The sequence below is a fragment of the Echeneis naucrates genome, chromosome 4, assembly GCF_900963305.1.
Source record: "Echeneis naucrates chromosome 4, fEcheNa1.1, whole genome shotgun sequence".
NCBI lineage: Eukaryota > Metazoa > Chordata > Actinopteri > Carangiformes > Echeneidae > Echeneis > Echeneis naucrates.
In genome coordinates this window covers 11,870,972-11,890,431 of record NC_042514.1, presented here as the reverse complement: position 1 = coordinate 11,890,431, position 19,460 = coordinate 11,870,972, and the positions used below count along the sequence as shown (strand labels likewise).

Here is a 19,460-nt window from a genome sequence, read left to right as displayed (position 1 = left end):
ATTCCTCTATTAGACACAATTCAGAAATGCAGAAGACCAAACTTGTGCTAATGGTGACAATCATCATCCTCAATGTATGTTACAGTGTCCTTCTCTCTGAACCTAAAGATTCAGCATGGTCGCCTACGATGCTGCTCCATAAGGCCACCTTGGCCTCAACATATGCAGCTGTGAATCAGTACGTGGTTGATAAAGTGTTTGCATGTGTGTAGAAATGAAAAGATGGGTGGATACAATATTATGGGATAAACTCCTGTCTCAGTATCCTCACGACAGAACAGTAAACTGCCACCTCCTGCTCCCTCCCTGTCTCCTTTATTCTTTGTCCTGTGTGTTTCACGTTACCCTCACTCAATCACTCAACACCCTCAATCTACTGTATCTTTCCCCAGCATTTTTTGTTAGTTATTAAAGTGGTGGGTGTGTGTGTGTGTGTGTGTGTGTATGGGGGGGTGGCATGTTGCACCATTGTCTGTGTATAAGGTCTGTCCGTTTCCATTTTTTCCCCAATAAATCCAAACAGGTGGTCACTGACTGGAACACTGCTTTCTGCTGTTTGCCATGTTGCCCAGATACAGTGTGTCACACACACACACGCACACACACACACACACACACACATGAAATTCGTCACCGTTACCCACCCATGGTGCCTGAGTGAGTCACACAGATAGTCAGTGATGCACCCCCAAAAATCAATGGCCTCAGATATGAGTACAGTTAATGCTTCAGTGCAGGAGGGTAGATTGTGCACGGATATGCCTTCCTATTATTTTCACGTGTGCGTCTATGGTGTTAATGATTTAATTTTGTGTTGTTATTCCAAAACAACTTGTAGTATTTGATTGTATTTTGGAATTATTTTGGAGTGTAAAATATTTTGTTTTTTGTTGTTCTTTTTCTCATCACATTGCTTTACTTATCATTTGCCGGTTCTTAATAATCTTACTAATCTTGGGTGTATGTGTGTATATATGTGTGTATTTGCTGTATCTCGGTGTGCTGTCTGTTTAGTGGTGTTAGGGGTCTGTCGGTTTTCAGTGGATTTTTTCTGTGTCACATTGTCTAGACATCTGATACTGTTCCAGCTCTGACCAGAGCACTGTTGGATTTGAAGAGAACAATTTCAGTGTGTTTGCATGAGATTGTGTCGGCTCTTTGAAGGGAGGCATGTGTCCAGACTTGGTTTTTTTTTTGCATCCAGTGGCTCTGCAAGGTAGACGTCTCTCTCTCTTTTTTATTTTTAAGTGTTTCTATTACATCAAATGAGTTGAAACGGGGGGCAGAATGGATATGCGAAAGGGAGAGACAAAAGAGAAGAAACAGCAACTACTAGAGAGATGTAATCTGTCTCCAATCGATTGGCTGCACTTGTGACCATTCTTGGGTTCCCGCTATCATTTGTTTTCATCTGTTGACCTCCTTTCATGTTTTTTTTTTTCCTCCCCTCTTTAATTCCTTTTCTAAGTATTTTTCCCTTTTAATCCCCATTCAATTAGGGCTGGCTGGATTGGTTGGCAATTTGTTAATTGCCCAGGGGGCTTCGATACCGACCGCCCGACCTTAAAGAGATGATGTGATCGCCCTTACAGTAGCTAGCTGTACAGTACCAATCCTTCCATCTATACTCATACTTTCCTCAGCTATGGACATGTGCGTGAGAATGTTCAGTTGGGAATATTGTATCTTTTTCAAATTTACAATATAAAACTTATTTAAGTTCTCACTTGATTGTGTATAGTTTATATATATACACATATATGTATAATATGTCCAGACATATTTTTTTGTAGAAAGCTCATTTTCTCAACCGGTTATTCTCAATATACAGCAACACATAAGCCACCATTTTTATATGCTTTGCATGCAACCAGCTGCTGTTGTTTTCTGCAAGGGCATCATTCTCCTTTTTACATCGAATTTGTATAGAAAATATGAGGGCTGTTGCTATCAAATATTTTAGTAATGGAGTATTCTACTGAAAGTAATTGGATAAAACAGATTTTTATTTAGTTAGCGATTATAAATGTTTTTACGAGTGATTATAAATATACATGAGAAAATAGGTTCATAAGTTCAAATCAACATTTTTATCATCGCTTTTGTCGTCGTCGAGTCTTTCTTCCATAGAGACAGAGCAGATTTAAACCCCGCCCACACCGGAGGGGAAAACAATCAAGAGCTCTCCATGTGCCAGCAACCACAAATGCCCCAAAGCTGCTGTGTTGTAGGGTGATCTACTAACAGGGTAAAGAAGTTAAGCTGAGAAACAGAAAAAAAAAAGTCCTCTAAGACGAGATAAGTCGATACAGGCAGTAAGACGAGAGGCGCCGTTATGACTGCGGTTATACATTTGTATGTGTGGGAGTGTGTGCGTGTCTGAGGAAGTACGTCCACTCCCCTCAACTTTTCAGCCCTTTCAGATTGACTAATTCTCTGAACGCACCCTGTCCCCATCAGTCCCTTAACCTCGGCTCTGACTCTATCTGAGCGGTCTGACTGTTGACCAGACAATTACCGTGCTCTTCCATCACTGCCTCTCGAGTGTGTAGCAGGCCTCTGTTTACCCTGGCAAACCTGACTGATGGCCTGCACACATTCACACCCTGATGCACGTGAAGAAACACTTACACACACACACAACAAGATTTTTGCCCCTCAGAGCTTCACTGAAGTGAGTTGACTGTGCTGATGAGTGCTGCAGCCGGTCTGACACAGGGTCCAATCATCCTGCCTACACTTCATAAACCACCACTAAAGGTTTTGACTGGGCAAGTCGGCTCATCCTCAGCCATTACGTTTTTATTTGTGGTTAATTATGGCGCACTAATAGAACTCATTGATAGTAAAATAAGTTGCCAAAGTTTCCTTTCAGCTCCTAAAAATGAACTTTCAGATGACGTGAGCTGCACTTCACACATTTCGTGATCGACCTGTATTTGTGTGAAATTTGACTATTCAGATGCAAGACCATTGATTAGCCCAACCACAGACGTAAGACTGTCCCCGTTCATCACAAAGGTGTGGGACAGTGCTGGGATCGAAGGAGAATATTGGAAACACACAAGGTGTCACTGCTTCCTGGAGCATCCAAACCAAAGACAAAAGGCACAGTTTTCGAAATAACACCAAGAGCTCTTTGGCTTTGACGATGAGTGAGCTCACTCACTCATACACCCCATATCCGGGTCGCGGGGCTGGTGGAGCCAATCCCAGCACACATCAGGCAAGGTACACCCTGGACAGGTCGCCAGTCCATCGCAGGGCCAACACACAGAGACACACAACTACTCACACTGGCATTCACACCTATGATCAATTTAACGTCGCCAGTTACCCGATACATGCATGTCTTTGGACGGTGGGAGGAAACACACACAGACACGGGGAGAACATGCAAACTCCGCACAGAAAGGACCCAGGCCGGGAACCAAACCCGCAGCCTTCTTATTGTGGGGCGACAGTGCTAACCACCACGCCGCCGTGCTGGTGATCAAGCTGCTGTGCTGAATCAGACAGTGATGGCTGGGGGTTAACTCTGGAGAGTGTAGAGTTCTGTCGAAAAATTGTTGCATTTGCCTGAATTCCTTTGGCTTGTTTCCTTCGCATTTAATTTTTGAATTCATGTAATTCTTTCTTCTCTGCTTTGCTCATCCCACCCCCCTTTTCTCACTCACTTAGAACAAATGCCAAAAGTGAAACAAATTTCCGTGGCAATTATATTGCAAGGCCACGGAGGGAGAGGCGAGCGAAGCAGAGCAATTTGAAATGGCTTTATAGAAAGGACTCCTAGGCCCTTTAATTACACCACTATTGATTGCTGTGTGCAGGCTTCCTACATTCACTTACTGATTTTTCTTCTCAACCTTGCATTTAATAGCCTACTCTGCATTGAACAGCCTTACCTGCAGAAAATCATTCTCAAATGTTTTTGAGTTATGACTTTTTTTTTATATATTTATAATTTCATTGCATACCAGCTCTTTCCATGAGATGTCATTGAAAGTTTTGGGCCTATGAAGCCATAATAAAATGAAATTGTCTTGCTATCTTGCTAAAGGGGATTAATCTCTCATGGAAGCAGGTGTTGATTTAAAGTCAGCAAGAAGCGAAAGAAGAAAAATTTTGGTGTGGTGAAAACCGCCTTGAAACTTTGTTTTCATACATTCATTCATTCGTACCGCCCCCCCCCCCCCCCCCCCCCAAACTAATTAAGATTGAAAATTGTTTTATACTTAAGCAATAGGTCGTGACAAGCTGTGGTACCTTTTATATCACAGATGAAGGTTTGGGCCAGTGAACCCCTTATGTGATTAAAAAACAAAACAAAACAGCGGATATAATGGACTGAAATTAGCTATTGTTTTTATAAAACAGTTATGAAGTAAAATACCCACAACTGATTTTTTTTTTTTTCCCCAATGAGACACATTTTTTTGTAGATACAAAAAAGTAGGTCCTCGGTCCTTTCCCACACATAGCACACATTAATCTACCATCCATATTTATTTAATCACTTTGGGTTTTGATTTGTTTCATTTTTTGCTGGCTGTTTGTCTATCTGCTCCTTTGATACCGCTGTGTTTCGCTTCCACTGTATTTTTTATTTTTTTTTGTTTCTTAGCTAGCTTGCTTGTTTTGTTTTATTTTTATTTTAATTGCGACAATACAAGCCTCCTCAGTAGTATTAATGCAGGTCTGTGAAAAATAATCGGACATCATAGCTGTTGTACACACTCATGATGCAGCGCTTCAGCACCAATCAGATGGCATGATTTCAGATACCTATTTTTTTTTTTTTTAATTTCACATTTTACAAAGGGGAATCGAAGCTGAATAGTTCTCCTTTTTGTTGCCCAAACCCTAAAGATAGTTTAAAATGTTGGCACGTTCTTACTCGTTCTTTTTCTTTCGCCACAAGATATATACCAAATACCAATCACAAATCTGTGAGTTTGGAGTTAGACTAGCATATCAGATTGGGAGAAATGCCCACTATTGCCTTAGTCAAGATGATAAAATCTGCTTTCCAGCTGTCCACATGGAGCTCCCCCGTCTCAGACATAGCAAAGTGTTTAACAACAGAGACACTCAGATTACAATTTACACAAGGGTGGTGAAACTTTGTTGTGTGCCCAATAATTTTACATAAAAATTGTTGTGGACTGCTATTTAAACCATGTTGAACAATTTCAATTGATTGACATCTGTTGTTACTCACAGGTTTTGACCTTTTCACAAGCACAGCCTGGAGACAGCCACACTGCTCACCAAGGAATAGGGGATTGTGTTTGCCGCAGTTTTATTTGCTAGAAAAAGCTTTTTAGTTCACAGTTAGCCATGAAAAATGGTCTTTTGAGATGGGTGAAAAATTTTGCTGCAGAGTTTATTTCAGAAGTGGTCAGGTTATATAACCTTTGTACCACAGAGCAACCCATCATGTTTGTCACATCATAATTCATTTATGCTTGATACAATCGCTGAAAGAGGAACAGATAATGCCATTGGTATTTCTCCTTTCACCTTTTATTTTGCAAGCAGTGGGCAGAAATTGATGCATTTTCGTTATAAAAACAAAGAGGAGCAATTAAAATCTACTTTCACATTCAATACTTTATTTAACGCGGAAAGAGGAGAGAAACTGTTGTCCTTTTTAAATATTTTATTAACTCAGTCACCTCTTACCTGCAGTAATCTGTAAGCCCATTCATCATGAAGGAGAATTACTCTATCACAAATCTTCCTCACTCTGTATGTCTACAGAGTGAATACACAAACTGGCCACATGTTTCATCCCTGCTCTTTAGCCAAAGTCATTTGTGCCAAAGTCAAAAGTGATAAATGGGCTATGCAGTGCCTATGAGAGAAAGCAGTGAATTTTTATAATGTATTAAACAGCAGCGAGAGGCTGAGCGGGAAGACAGGAGATGAAGGACAGGAGCGGAGCTGGAAAAGTGGGCTGTCAGGCTGTAGGCAAGGGACCTCTGTCACATACAGTTTCAGCGCCTGCTTCACATCTTTACTGGCACCTCATCTGCATTTCCCTCAGATATCCAGCCATCAACCCCCCCAGAGCTCTCAGCTGTCCAGCAAGGAAGTAGAGCTGGCAGACACAATAGCCAGCCACTGCTCTGTCAGAAGCATCGTATGGCACTGTACAGTATATGTGTGTGTGTTGGAGTGTGATCTGCTGTCTCTGTGAGCTCTATCCTTCACATATAGGACATTGCTTGTGATGCAACAAAACTTTCCGTGCAAACGGATATTAAAGTTTTATTTTAAATTACCTATTTTTTAAGTGTTTATGGTCAAAAAACACTGTGAAGGCTAAATATTGCCGTGAAATTATTTCAGTCCTTATAAATCATTGTTCTGTGTTTTTTGGAGTCTTTACCAGCGCTGAAAGTGAGTCAATGGAGTACGAATCTGTCACGCTCTTGATGTAGTGCTCTGCATTTATGCCTCTCCTGCATGAATGCCATTGTGTTTGGATTTTTCATTTTGTGAAAATCCTTTTTTGGAGCGGTTTCTTGCATTTCTTTCTTCTACTGAGTGGAAGACAGTCATAGGATGCATCTCTTTTATAAAGCTTAAGGTTAGAGACACAACTCTGTTCGATTAGTCATCAGACAGGTTTTAAAAACATCTGTGGTAAAAGCTTTATGCTCAAGTTCGTCACTGTATTCTGGTGAAGTGGAAAAAACATTCTCAAACTAGGTTAATTTTTTTTTTTTTCTTACTGTGGAAATTAACAGGTTATTAACTGAGTGAACAGTATTTCTCTCATTTCCATTTCCCTCCAATTTGTGTAAAGGCTTGTACCACAAATAGAATTGTGTTTTGTACAAAAGTAATTATCAAAACAATTAAATAACATCAGTTAACAATGAAAAATGAGAGAGGACTGTGGCAAAGAGAAAAATTGGGTATAAAGGGAGAGGGCGAGACCTCAGCAACTTTTTTTTTCTTATTATTTCAAATGATTATCTAATTTGATTATTATCAAAAGCCACCCCTTACATCCAGTTTTATCTTAATTGGAAAAGATCACGCTCTCTTTGTTTCATTAACTTGCACACAGTCACAGTAGCGCAAACAATTTTGATCAGAGCTGACAAAAAACACAAATGGAGTCTGCAATTATTTCAATTTTTCTCCAACTGGTCACCCCATTAGCCAGTTACCGCCGACATTACAGATGCTTTTGCATAACTCACACATTAATCATTATATTCACTTCAATTCATGAAATGAAATCAGTAATCAATACGATACATCTCATCCTGGAGGAAAGGGAAGAAACACCCAAAACACTCAAATCAGTCATTAATAATAGCTTAAAAAAAACTATGTCCAGCCATTTTTGATATATCAACTGCTAGAAGAGTGTAGAAAGGTGATCCAAAATGCATTTGAATCATGCACTTGAGTTACCGCTACAGTTAAAATGCATCCCATGAAGTTTGGAAGGTCCCTTGTATTTGCATTTTTTCTATGTTCTATCTGTAAAAGGAATGAGTTCTGTGTCGTCGCAAACAAAACAACAAAAAAAAAACAGCTTTCTACATTTGTTTCCTCGAAAATCCTACAATGTGGATGAATAACACACAGCTTTCCTTTGATTCTGTTTGTTTGAGGGATTATTTTTTTCTTTATATTTTTTTCACTAAGCATGGTATCCCCAGGTCTATACAGTCGATGGGTAGTGTGGGTGTGGACAAACAAAAAAAAAGGGAATATATTTGCGTTCATTATGACTCTGAATCGCTCATTAACTCATCGAGTTAAAACTAATTGACATTCAATAATCATTAAAATTATTATTATTATTATTAAGTGAAATTCAGAAAAAGTTTCCTCTCTGAAGGTAACTTAAAGTTTCTTTCATTCTTTTTTTCTTTTTTTTTTTCCTAGAACGCAAGGAGATTACACTGACCGTTGGAAACCAGCTATCCAGCAAGAAAATCTACAACGTTGTGGGATACCTCAAAGGGAGGAGGAACCCAGGTATGTGCAAATGCTTTTAAGTTTTATTTTGAAACATCGACCAAAATGTTCAATGTGTCTTTAGTTACCTTCTTTTAAATCCACTCTTAAATTGTTTTGCTGCGCTCTTTTAAGCTTCCTATTTTAAACATTGCACTGGTGGGCTTAACAGAAAACAACACTGTGCAGTTGTTCATCTCTTATTATTCTGCTGAGCTATAAAAGCACAATACACTTATTCCAAAAGTCTGGCTTTTTTAAAAAAAGAGCTGCTCTCGTGCTGTCTACCGGATTTTCTTTTGGAATTGCGGTCAAACAGCAGAAATGAAGAAAACAGTAGAGCAATGCTTTGGCAGTGAGAGAAATACTTCCCTTTTTACTTGCAGAAGGTTAGATGTAAAGATTTATAACACTCCTGTCTATCTGTCTGTATTATATAAAGGGACAGTAGGTCAGTGTGAGCTTAGCTGAGCACAAAGACTGGAAACAGGGAACCGGTGAGCCTGGCCAAGGGAGCAGTTGCTAGGAAACTAGTGGAGACTCCAGACTCTATGTACTGCTTTCTACCAAGAAATAGTCCAACTCACAACCTGAGCCAGTAGGTCATCTATGTAAGCAGGCTGATACAAACCCTAAGAATATTTTACTGCTGGACAACCTTTAGAGGGTGTGGTAATTATGGGAACAATGGAGGAGGCAGCACGGTGGCATAGTTGTTGCTGGTGTCTGAAAGCAAGAAGGTTGTGGTTGATTCCCAGCCTGGGGCCTTTCTCTGTGGAGTTTGCATGTTCTCTCCGTGTCTGCGTGGGTTTCCTCCCACCGACCAAAGACATCATGTTTATGTAAACTGCTGACTCTAAACTATCTGTAGGTGTGAGTGTGAGTGGTTGTTGGTCTCTGTCTGTCTCTGTGTGTTGGCCCTGTAATGGACTGGTGACCTGTCCAGGGTGACCCCGCCCTCAGCCAATGTGAGCTGGGATTGGCTACAGCAACCTCTGCAACCCAGAATTTGATAAGTGGAATAAATGAATGAATGAGCGAACAATGGAGGATGTGGAATGATTTAATATAAAAATGATTTATCCACATGTGGACTTGTAGGAGGTTTCCAACCTGAACCGAAGTGAGTAGTTTAATTGACATTTTCACCTCCAATTGAGACTGTAGATATCATTATATGTTACTTTTAATTTAGCATTGATTCTGTTTCACAACATTTTTTGTGAGTTAACACAATTTGTCATTGTTTTCATAGGTGAAATATTCAGGTGTAATTGTTGGGTTAATATTGACAATGAGGATTCGGGGGTCTTTTGAATATTTAACACGAGCGGACTCTTTATTTAACTTTGTTCATCAAAAGTTATTCTTGATGTTGCAGTGAACTTGCACTTTATTCTATGAAACTCTTGTCCCATCAAATTGGACTGTTTTTGCTGTATAAATCATGCTGGTAACGGCTCCAGGAAACAATTATTAATTTAGTTAGGAAATTAAACATGAGTCCCTCCAAACATTAAAAATATTCTACGGCTTAACATCTGTGATCCAGGTGTGTATGAATTAAAGACATCAGCAGTTTTCCCAGTAGCTGCTCAGCCAAGGAACACATTACAGTAACTAGACGCACAGTGTCCATGAATACAGGACAGAACGAGGGTGGAATGACTGGCCTTTCTGTGGTTTTACCATCGGTCTTATGAAACAGGAGCAGGAGCAGCTGTGGCTTTAACAAAGGGCTCTGAACACACCGTCTTCTGATGCTCTCATTAAATTGCTGCATGAAATCTTGTACGGCTTCATCTAATCTGACCTGTCCCTTCTTTAGTTTATGTCAGTCTGCAACCTCTCTCTAAACCTAATCCTCTCATCTGTGGTGACGAGCGCAGCGGCATTAGTTTCTTTTAGCTGACTAGTAAAAATTTTGATAATGGACTATTCTTCAGCTCAGTTTTATGTTCAAAGTACTTTCTTATTTTTTAATTTGTCGTAGGTTTGAGGTTTTATTGGAGTGTTGGAGTGTTTGTGTGAGCAAGCAGTTCAAATGACATTTACACCACCGATCAAAAGTTTGGACACACTTTCTCATTCAAAGAAAGTGGTACTTTATGTTATTTAAAAAATTTCACACTTTATGGATTGAATTATTGAATTCTACTTGTGACTTTAGTTCAAACAATCATAGGTTGTGACCTGAGCAACAAACTTAGAAAGTATTGATTTCCAAGGGGTAGAACAACTCCGTAGCCTCATGCGCTTACATATCATCGATTTATAAAGTAGTTTATACCTGCTAACCTTTCGGTTCCAGGAAAATATCTGGTTCTCTTGCTGATAAATGCACGCATTCATGTTTGGAGGAGTGAAATCTGAGAACTATTCTTCCAAAACATTGATAGCAGATAATGTAAAGTGTTATGTCTTCCTCTTTCAAATGATACATAGTCAATTAACAGTTGCATGCTCATTAGTTTTTCTGTTTTGTATCCCTGTCTTTTTAAAATTTACTTTGATTTCTTCATTATACTCCATTTGTTGAGTTACAAGCCTGATAAAAAAATAAACAGAAAAAACTTTTTCAAAGTTCTCTCTCTGGTGCTCTTCCACTTTCAGCTCAGATCACACACACATTATATCCTTTTTATATTAAAATGTAAAACAAAAACAGGCCCTTTTGTCAACTTTTTCAGTCCTTATCTTATTTTCACTGTCATTTTGCAGAGAAAACCTTTCATCTTCCCTTTGCCTTACCCTCACGTCATCTTCCTTCACCTGCCCTCCACTCATCATAATGCTATGCTACGCTACTGTACCTGTCCTGCCCAGTCACTGGTGGAAAATGACCTCGCTGATTTACAGTGTGATATTAGGCAGCCATAATGGGCCACTAAAGCAGATAATATGGGCCACAAATCTCTCGAAGGAGCCACCCTTTAACTAGTTGTTGGCATTTGCTCATGTCTGTTCCACATTCTTCATTTATCTCCACCCCAAACAAAATGAATATTCATGCTCACTTCAAAGGTAATTTCCTCAAACAGTTTGGCACTGTCGTTTGTAGCAAACGATGCTTGAACAGAAGTAAACGAATTTGTTGGGGACTTTTTTTTTTTTTTTTTTTTTTTTTTGAGTGTTTGTTCAATGTAGTCATGTTCCAGATATCTTGGAAGATGACTAGCAAAGAAAAAGCCTAAAGCTTTCAAATATCAGTCATAAAGGGTCCCCTTTACAGATCTGCTAAGTATCGGTAAAAGACAGATGAAGCTGCTTAAACTGCGCTGGGACATATCTACAACAAACTGAAGGCTAAAGATTAAAACTCTGTTACATCTTCTCTGTGAAGATAAATTTTCTCTTGCTGTTGGAACTACTAAAAACCAGAAATCCCGAAGAAGATCTTTTGGAAAGATGAGAAAATCCTTTGTATAAACCTCCATAAACCGAAAACAATTCCAAGAATGCAGTAACACTTTCAAAACCCTTCAAGGTTGATAAAACGATCACTAAAAGAGCGATTTGCATTTCAGCTACAAGTTGTGTTTTAGGGAAAAATTAGGCTAAACCAGGCAAAAGCTTAACTTAATTTGGGACAAATTTGTGCAGTGACAGTGAGCTGGTGAGTTTCCCAGGCATGACAAATTGTCCTGGCCTAAGGGCACTGAGAACACATGCATTTTTTTTCCATTAATAACTGTTTTCAAGTTGTTGTTGTTTTTTAATTCAGTCTTTGCTGCTAATCCTTTCTGAATTCAGTTTAACAGTGAAATAAATTGAACTCACATACAAGTTTCGAGTAATAGTTGTTTGATGATTTAGCCTCAGAGCAATTCTCAGTAAAATATTACATTGTCAGATTCTGAGGCTAAGCCAGCAGGGTTCTCTTTCTCCCCCCCCTCAAACAAAGTCATCAGCGCGTTATGTTTGAGTGAAGAGGTTTGCTCTGTTCTTCCCTTGGCCTACAGGTAGCTGCTGTTGCATCCAAGTCACAAAGGCAACCCATTCATCAAAACATTTGGCATGAAATGAAACGGAATAAAAAAATCCAAAGTGAAAGAAAAGGTGTGTGACATTTGAAAAGCTGAAGAGATTGTAGCCCATTGCAAAATGCAGGAGGAGTGTTTGTGTTATTCATTATACCTTTAAATAACACAATTACAATAGTTTCTCACAATCAAATCAAATGTTGCCTTGGCTGGCTTCGTGACTCGCTCTGTGGTATTGTAACCGCAGAGCGAGTCACGAAGCTGAACCATCCGCCCACCCTCCACGGATGTTCACATGAAACACCAGCATCCTCTTTGTCCAAGCTTTTGCCAAAACTGCTGTGATTGGGTTTTTGAGACAAGTCGTAAGAAAGCCCGGGAAGCAGAATTCGCCTGATTCCACATTGTTTTGGAAAGCTCTGCTAAAATAAGCTGGGAAAGTTCATGTGACTGTTTTAAGGAATAAGCCAATTTAAAAAATATATTTAAAATTATTATTATTTAAATATTCAATGTATTTTGATATGCATCTTGTCAAGTTTGTTTAAAAAAAAAAAAAAAAAAAAACTTAATTAACTTAATTCTCTTTGATATTACAGAAAATTCATGAATTAGGGTTAGGGTTAGGGGAATTATGTCTAATGCCAGGATCAAAATACATCATAAATATATATATGCTCTTTTCCAACAAATTTAAAGTTAAGCATTTAAAGTATGTTTGACTGTGTGGCACATGAACTTCTTTTCCAGGTTATTTTCCCAAAATTACTGGAATTTTTAAAACTTCCAAGTAATTTCCAGAAAGTTCTTGGAATATTGCTTGAATAAAATTTCCTGAGACTTCCCATGACTTGGTCACTTTCTCTTCCCTTTGGTTTTTTCTTCTTCTGTACTCAGATCGCTATGTCCTCGTTGGCAGTCGTCATGATAGTGAAGAGGGAGGCGGGGCTTCAGCCATTATGAACCAGCTCATTGCAGCACTGACAGAGCAGACCAAACAAGGATGGGTGCCAGACCGTACCACTGTGTTTTGCTCCTGGGGAGGCTCAGCTCTGGGAAACATTGGGTCTTACGAGTGGGGAAAGGTCAGTAAGCACAAGAGCATCTTGTTAAATGTCAGCCTAGAGGTCAGAAGTCATTGACTCTGTGTTTTAAAAATCTGTATGAATGTAGTCACCAGAGACCAGTGATGCCGCTGTGCTGTGGCTCTAGAGGCTTAGAGTACCAGTCAGGTGAAATTGGATATGTTCCATGGCACACCTACAGTCATGTGAAAAAAATTAGGACACCATATTAAATAGTCAGCTCTTTATTAAGAAATGTTCAATCTTTGTTATATATTTGTGCAAAGAAAGTGATTCAATTGCAATCAAAAAAAAAAAAAAAAAAGATTCTTTTACTCAAGATATGAACCAAAATGTATAATAACTAGTGCTGCCCCCTTTGGCTGAAATAACGTCAGTGAGACACTTCTTGTAACCATCTACCAGTCTCATGGATCTGAAAAAAAAAATTGCCCCACTCCTCAAAGCAGAATTCTTTCAGCTGTGAGATGTTTTAGGGGTTTCTTGCATGTACAGCCTGTTTCAAGTCACCCCACAGCCTCTCAATGGGATTAAAATTAAGATCTGGGCTTTGACTCGGCCGTTACAGGACTCTCCACTTCTTAGTTTCTAGCCAGTCCTTGGTCGCTTCACTGGAATGTTTTGGTTCATTGCCATGTTGCAAGGTCCAGTTCGGCTTCAGCTTTAATTTTTTTGACAGATGGTTTCACATGTTCATCATGCACCCTCTGATACGCAGTAGAATTCATGGTGGATTCTATGATGGTGGACTCACCAGGTCCTGCTACAGCAGAACATCCCCAAACCATGACACTTCCACCTCCATGCTTTATAGTTGGTATCAGGTTCTTTTCTTGGAAAATTTGGCTTATGCCAAACATGTGTTCTGTTCTGGTGTCCAAATAATACAATTTTAGACTCATCTGTCCAAAGAACATTATTCCAGAAGTCATGGTCTTTGTCTGCGTTCTCTCTGGCAAACTTCAGTCCGGCCTTAATGTTTTTGTTAGAGGGCAAAGGTTTCCTCCTTGCACACCTCCCATTAAAGTCAAACTTGTGCCGTCTCTCTCTGATAGTAGAGTCATGCACTTTCACATCGACAGTAGTTTGCTGTAGGTCCTGTGATGAGATTTTAGGATTTTTGATGACATCTTTTAGCATCTTGTGGTCAGCTCTGGGAGTGAACTTGCTTGGACGGTCTTTGGATCTCACCATGGTGCTCACTCTCACCTCAACAGTCAGGGGAACACCAAACTAAATGTCTGAGGTTTAAATAAGGCAACCCTTCTTCAAAATGCTGGGTAATGATATTCTGATCTCGTGCACCTGATGTGATACACCTGTGTGTGATTTTAAACATTTTAAGTGGGAAAATATGTGTGGTTGTCCTAATTTATTCCTCTCCCAGAAATTGCATTCTTTTTAAATGACATTTTACAGAAAGTTTAAAAAAAGGCTTCTTTTTTTTTTTTTTTTTTAAATTGTTTAGTAATCTTACTTGGATCCCTCAGTATTGTTAAAATTGATATTAAATATCTATATGTCCAAATATGTAAAAAAAAAAAAAAATATATATATATATATACAGGCTATCATAGGGTGTCCTAATTTTTTCACATGACTGAATGTGCCGCGGCACAGCCAATTGGAATAATTGCCATAGACATGTTAGCAGTAAACCAGTTAACCTAAACTCTAAATATGATGGGGAGGGAATGGAATGAAGCAGATATTTGTGCAATTGTTCACTCCACATGATGTATTTAATGACATAATGAAGTGATGCTATTCTAAATGTCTTCGAGTGGAATGATGATAACTTTGTCTGTGTGGGCTTCCTGCAGGATAACAGTGTTGTACTACAGAGCAGCGCAGTGGCTTACGTCAGTCTGAACTCTCCAGTTAGAGGCACAGAGACTCTCAGAGCTACAGCCTCTCCTACTCTGCTGCAACTCACCTCAGATATACAGAAGGTAAATACTACCACTCCTTGATTTACTTGTTAAAGTACTTGCGCTTGTTTGGGCTCCAAAAGGCTCTGTCCACTCGTGAATGTTGAAGAAAAAAAAAAAACCTGCCACCACCCACCAATAAATATGAGTCAATTACGTGTAATTTAAAGCCACCACAGAATTTTCCAATTTACTGCACTTTAAAGCTTCAGAGATCCGACTGTCAAACATCCATTCAGTGGATTTTCATATCCTCCATGCTTTTGATTGTATTGCCCTATTATTATTTTACTGTTTAGTCACTGCCATCAAAAGCTGCCCTAAATTGTGTTGTTAAACCTGCAAGAGTATTATCTCATATAACGATGCACGATCCCAGTACGGTACAGTAACAGTAATTACTATTCCTCCACTGCCTACGCTGTTATAGTACATATATACTCCAGCTATTAGCTGTTAGCTATTAGCTATTAGCTATTGCTAATCATATTACATTTTTGCTGCTGATATCACTGCCACCACCAGAAGTCATTACTACTATTATTTAGCTTGTGTCCTTGTAAATAAATAGAGAGATGACCACTATTAATTATGATATTGCCACTCGTGTAACTTGGTCAAAATTGTGTGATTTGTTTACACTAGGCTTTATTGCCATCTCTTATTATATACCTGTTTTAATATTGTAGTTTAATTATACTTATTATATTGTGGTATATAGTAATTTAAGGGGGGAAATCACATCATGTTATTAGAAATAGATTTTTGAATGTTGAGGTAAAATGTAGCTCCATATTGTCATATTTCCATGTTTCCATATTTCTGTTCTTATCAATAATGTTTGGAAAGGCACCTCTGCCGACCTTATTTTACCTCCATCAGACTCCCGAAGCTGACTTATGTACTTGCTAGTTTCCTTTAAGCTCCCTTTGGGCTCTGCATCTTTTCCATCATTGGTCTGTGTAACAGATTGACAACATGGCTGGTACATTTGTGAGCATAATATAGCCACAAGAAATAGGGAGACATATTCTTTAAAGTATACCAGCTATTCTGTGGAAGGAGGAGGATGACATTTTTCTGTATGATCTAAATAAAACTGACTTCGCTCTGACGCCATCCCACACTCTGCATGCACACAGAATCTTGCAATGGCAAGTCCACTGATTAAGTATAGTAGCTCTGTGATTCAGCCTCCCAAACTGTGTCTTTATTCCAACCTGGGGGTGTTTCTCAGATGTGTTCAGCCCTCGCAGACATTTTCTTCACAACTTTCACCATCTCTTTAAACTTTGGAAACTTTTGCCTATAAAAAAAACAAAAAAAAAAAACAAAACTCTCACTCTCTCATTTCCCACCCCCTCCTCCACCGCTTCCTCATCCCTGAAGCACTACACTCCTTTCTCTCCACCTTATTGTGTCTCCTTCTATCACCTCTTAATCTCCTCTTTCATTAACAGCAAGCACCGCAACTCCCCACCCTCTCATTTTATCACCGCTTCTCTCACTCTCCTTCTCCTCCGTCTTGCTTCATCTCTTCAGTTTATGCTACGCAGTATTTTTATTTCTGTCTGCAGGTTAGTCATACATTCACAGTGAAGGTTCGTTTTCCTGTCAGCCACTGGGGCAGGTACAAGAGGTCACGTTTGGGCAAGAAGTACAGCACAATTCCCCTGCACTACCATAAATTAAATAATTAGTAGGAATGTCCCAGTCTCGCTGTGACATTCTGCTGTAATGAAGCTACAGAAAGCCTGTGCCGAAGTCGTGTAAGGATAAGCAGTGAAAAAAGAGACTTCAGAGAAAGTAACTTCTACTTTTGATGGTCCTTAATGAAACAGGAAAAAAAACTCAACGTGTGCAAAGACTTGGAACTTCAGAACTTTTTTTTTTTCCCCTCCGTATAAAATTCATTCATTCTGTGAAGCTATTCATGCCTAAAGCAGAAGCCTGAACATTTAGTTTTAGGACAGATATCGTTCTTACTGGTCATAAATAGCAATGGGACATTAGTGATGCTGTAAATTCAGCTGTTACAAGAAGGGGATTTTGCTTGTGTATGACTTTAACGGGCTGTCTCTATATGCCTGTGGACAATTTCTCACTTAGTTTGACAATTTCTTCAATGCAAACCTTCCTATCTACAGTGAAATTGTCAATGAATGAATTAATGTGCCCAGTTGGCATCGCATTTGCTCTGCAGTGAGGGTGAATATTGCTTATTTAATTACCACTCACACTCAGGAGGATAGAGACTATATTGTTGCTACTATCCTCGTTTCCATTAGCTCTATATGGTGTCTACATTGCTAATCAAATCTGACAGAAAGAAATTATAGTAGCCATGCAGTGCACAATTAAAATCCAGCAGTATCATCTTTATGAGATCAAAGTTGATGTGCATACAAAATTTTGTCAGCATACAACAAAATGACTTGTTTCGAATGTCCTAATTGTTAATGTCAGTCTGAATTTACTGACAGCCTTAGAGCTGTAAAAATATAAATGATTTCTGTGACCATTTAAGGTAGAAAAAGGCCATAAATACAAACTTGGTGTAGTCAGTTGGTATGAGGAATTTGTTAGCAAAGTGGCTGCTCTTCTATGGATTTAGAAGATACAGAGCAACATCATCAGGCGTGCGGAATTGTATCTCTACTCACCTAATGAGAGGGAGTCTAATACACTCTTTTTGCTCTGATTTTGGTCCCTACCAGCTCCAGAGGGACATATTGGTAGGTCTGTAAATATCTTTTAACTTTAAGTTTTTGTTTCAAAACAAATGAGGATAAGAAGGAAATTTCAGAAGCTGCAGGGGGGGCCGCTGATGACAGTGCCCTTGCTTAGCTTGGTTATTCTGTTGATCTTATCACAACAAAATCCTGTCTGGTCCTATGACGTTATGTTAAAAAGCTTTCAGCAAAAAATACCGCACAAATGTTTCCACTTTAGTGTTCTGTACACACCCTTTATAGTCCCGACCAGCACAAGAGTGTTTTAGCATGTTTTAGCACAAATCAAAAGGGTCAAATACATCATTACCATTCCACAAAGTACCCCTTAACCAACCTCAGGATCCTGCAAGAACCCCCCCTCTGCATTTACATTTATTTACCCTCTCGTCTTGTCTTGTCTCGTCCCGTTGTACCTAATTGTCCATTCGGTGGCAGCTGTCTCTGGCACGCTCTATCGCTTTATTCATCATCTTCAGAGTCTCTGAGCTGCCCCAGCTATGCTCCCCACCTTCCAATATTTAGAAACAAGTCTAAGCATGTCATTAATCATGTTTGCGCAAGGGCCGTAATACTTCCTACTTATCTTACTTTGCTGGGACCTGTCTTCCAAATCGAGATGCTGCTGTGCTGATAGTTTTGGAATGGGTGCTTGGGAACCAATTATAATCCAACTAGATGCCCCTTATGTAGGAGATTTACGCAAGGAGGAGGGACAACAAGGAGGTAGAAAGAGAGAAAGAAAGCAAGGGGAGGTGAGACAAGGGGCGCCCTGGTGGCCAGCAGAAAACAAAACAAATAAAAGTGGTCTTGTGCTTTAATTGGAGATTGTTCTGAGGATGTGTGTCTATTCTCCAGCCAGCGCGTGGGCGGCTTGTAGCAGCTCGCTCCGTTTGAAAACAAATGGTGGCTAGTGGACAGTGCATTGTTAGAGTGAAAAAGCACCATAATGGTAGAAGCTTCATCTCTCCTCTCTCGAAGCAGTGGTCATGGACTTCTGTTATTGAGTGTTTAATTCCAAGTAAATTTTCGATTTGTGCGAACATAGACATATGATTTATATTATGCCTGTAATACAAATATTAGAAAAATATCCTGACTCATGTGTCAGGTTTCTGTGTTGCTTTCAAAATGTAGAGTCACTGTCGACTTCGAAGCACTGCTTATCAGCCTCTCTAATTTAGAAGAATTTCATCTGCGGTGCCTAAAGAAAAACTGGCAGCGTAAAAAAATGACAGTGTAGAAAATGTGACAGCAGGATAATGTAAAAATAACCATGGTAACCTGTTTTCGATGATTTTACAAACAGATAACAATAAAACATAGTGAATTGGACAGGGCATTGAGAACTGCCAGGAGTACATTAGTCATGGCAACAGAACTTAACCTAATTTACAAAAGGCGTTGATATGAGAAAGGCCATGTTGACCTCAAAGAGCTTTTTCAAATTTGGAAATGAATGATGAGTGCAAGGTTAGGTCAGCTATTGCTTTATAGTCAATGGTAGCATTAACAGCTGCTTCATTACCAGTCAGAAAACTGACTTTGTCTGTCAATCCTCGTTACGTCTTTTTTATGACTTTATGAGAGACTTTGGGTTGCTTGCAACAGAAAAAACTCAACTGCAATGGTTGCAAAGAAATTTGTGTTTATGATTTATGGTCTTCTGCAAATACAACATGACGCTCGTCTTTTAAATTATGATCCCATTTCGTTGACAATAGAGGTGAAAGCAGTGTGTCA

The 19,460-nt window shown here is 39.2% G+C and overlaps 1 protein-coding gene across 3 annotated transcripts in view; it reads left to right on the top strand.

The window, feature by feature from the left end:
• Nucleotides 1–19,460, top strand: part of naaladl2 (N-acetylated alpha-linked acidic dipeptidase like 2) — a 308,720-nt gene that overhangs the window by 196,606 nt on the left and 92,654 nt on the right. For all 3 annotated transcript variants that reach the window (XM_029500987.1, XM_029500986.1, XM_029500988.1), the window contains exons 10-12: nt 7,915–8,007; nt 12,867–13,054; nt 14,878–15,006. In XM_029500987.1, the coding sequence (XP_029356847.1) occupies nt 7,915–8,007; nt 12,867–13,054; nt 14,878–15,006 (410 nt within the window). The remainder of the gene's footprint in view (nt 1–7,914; nt 8,008–12,866; nt 13,055–14,877; nt 15,007–19,460) is intronic.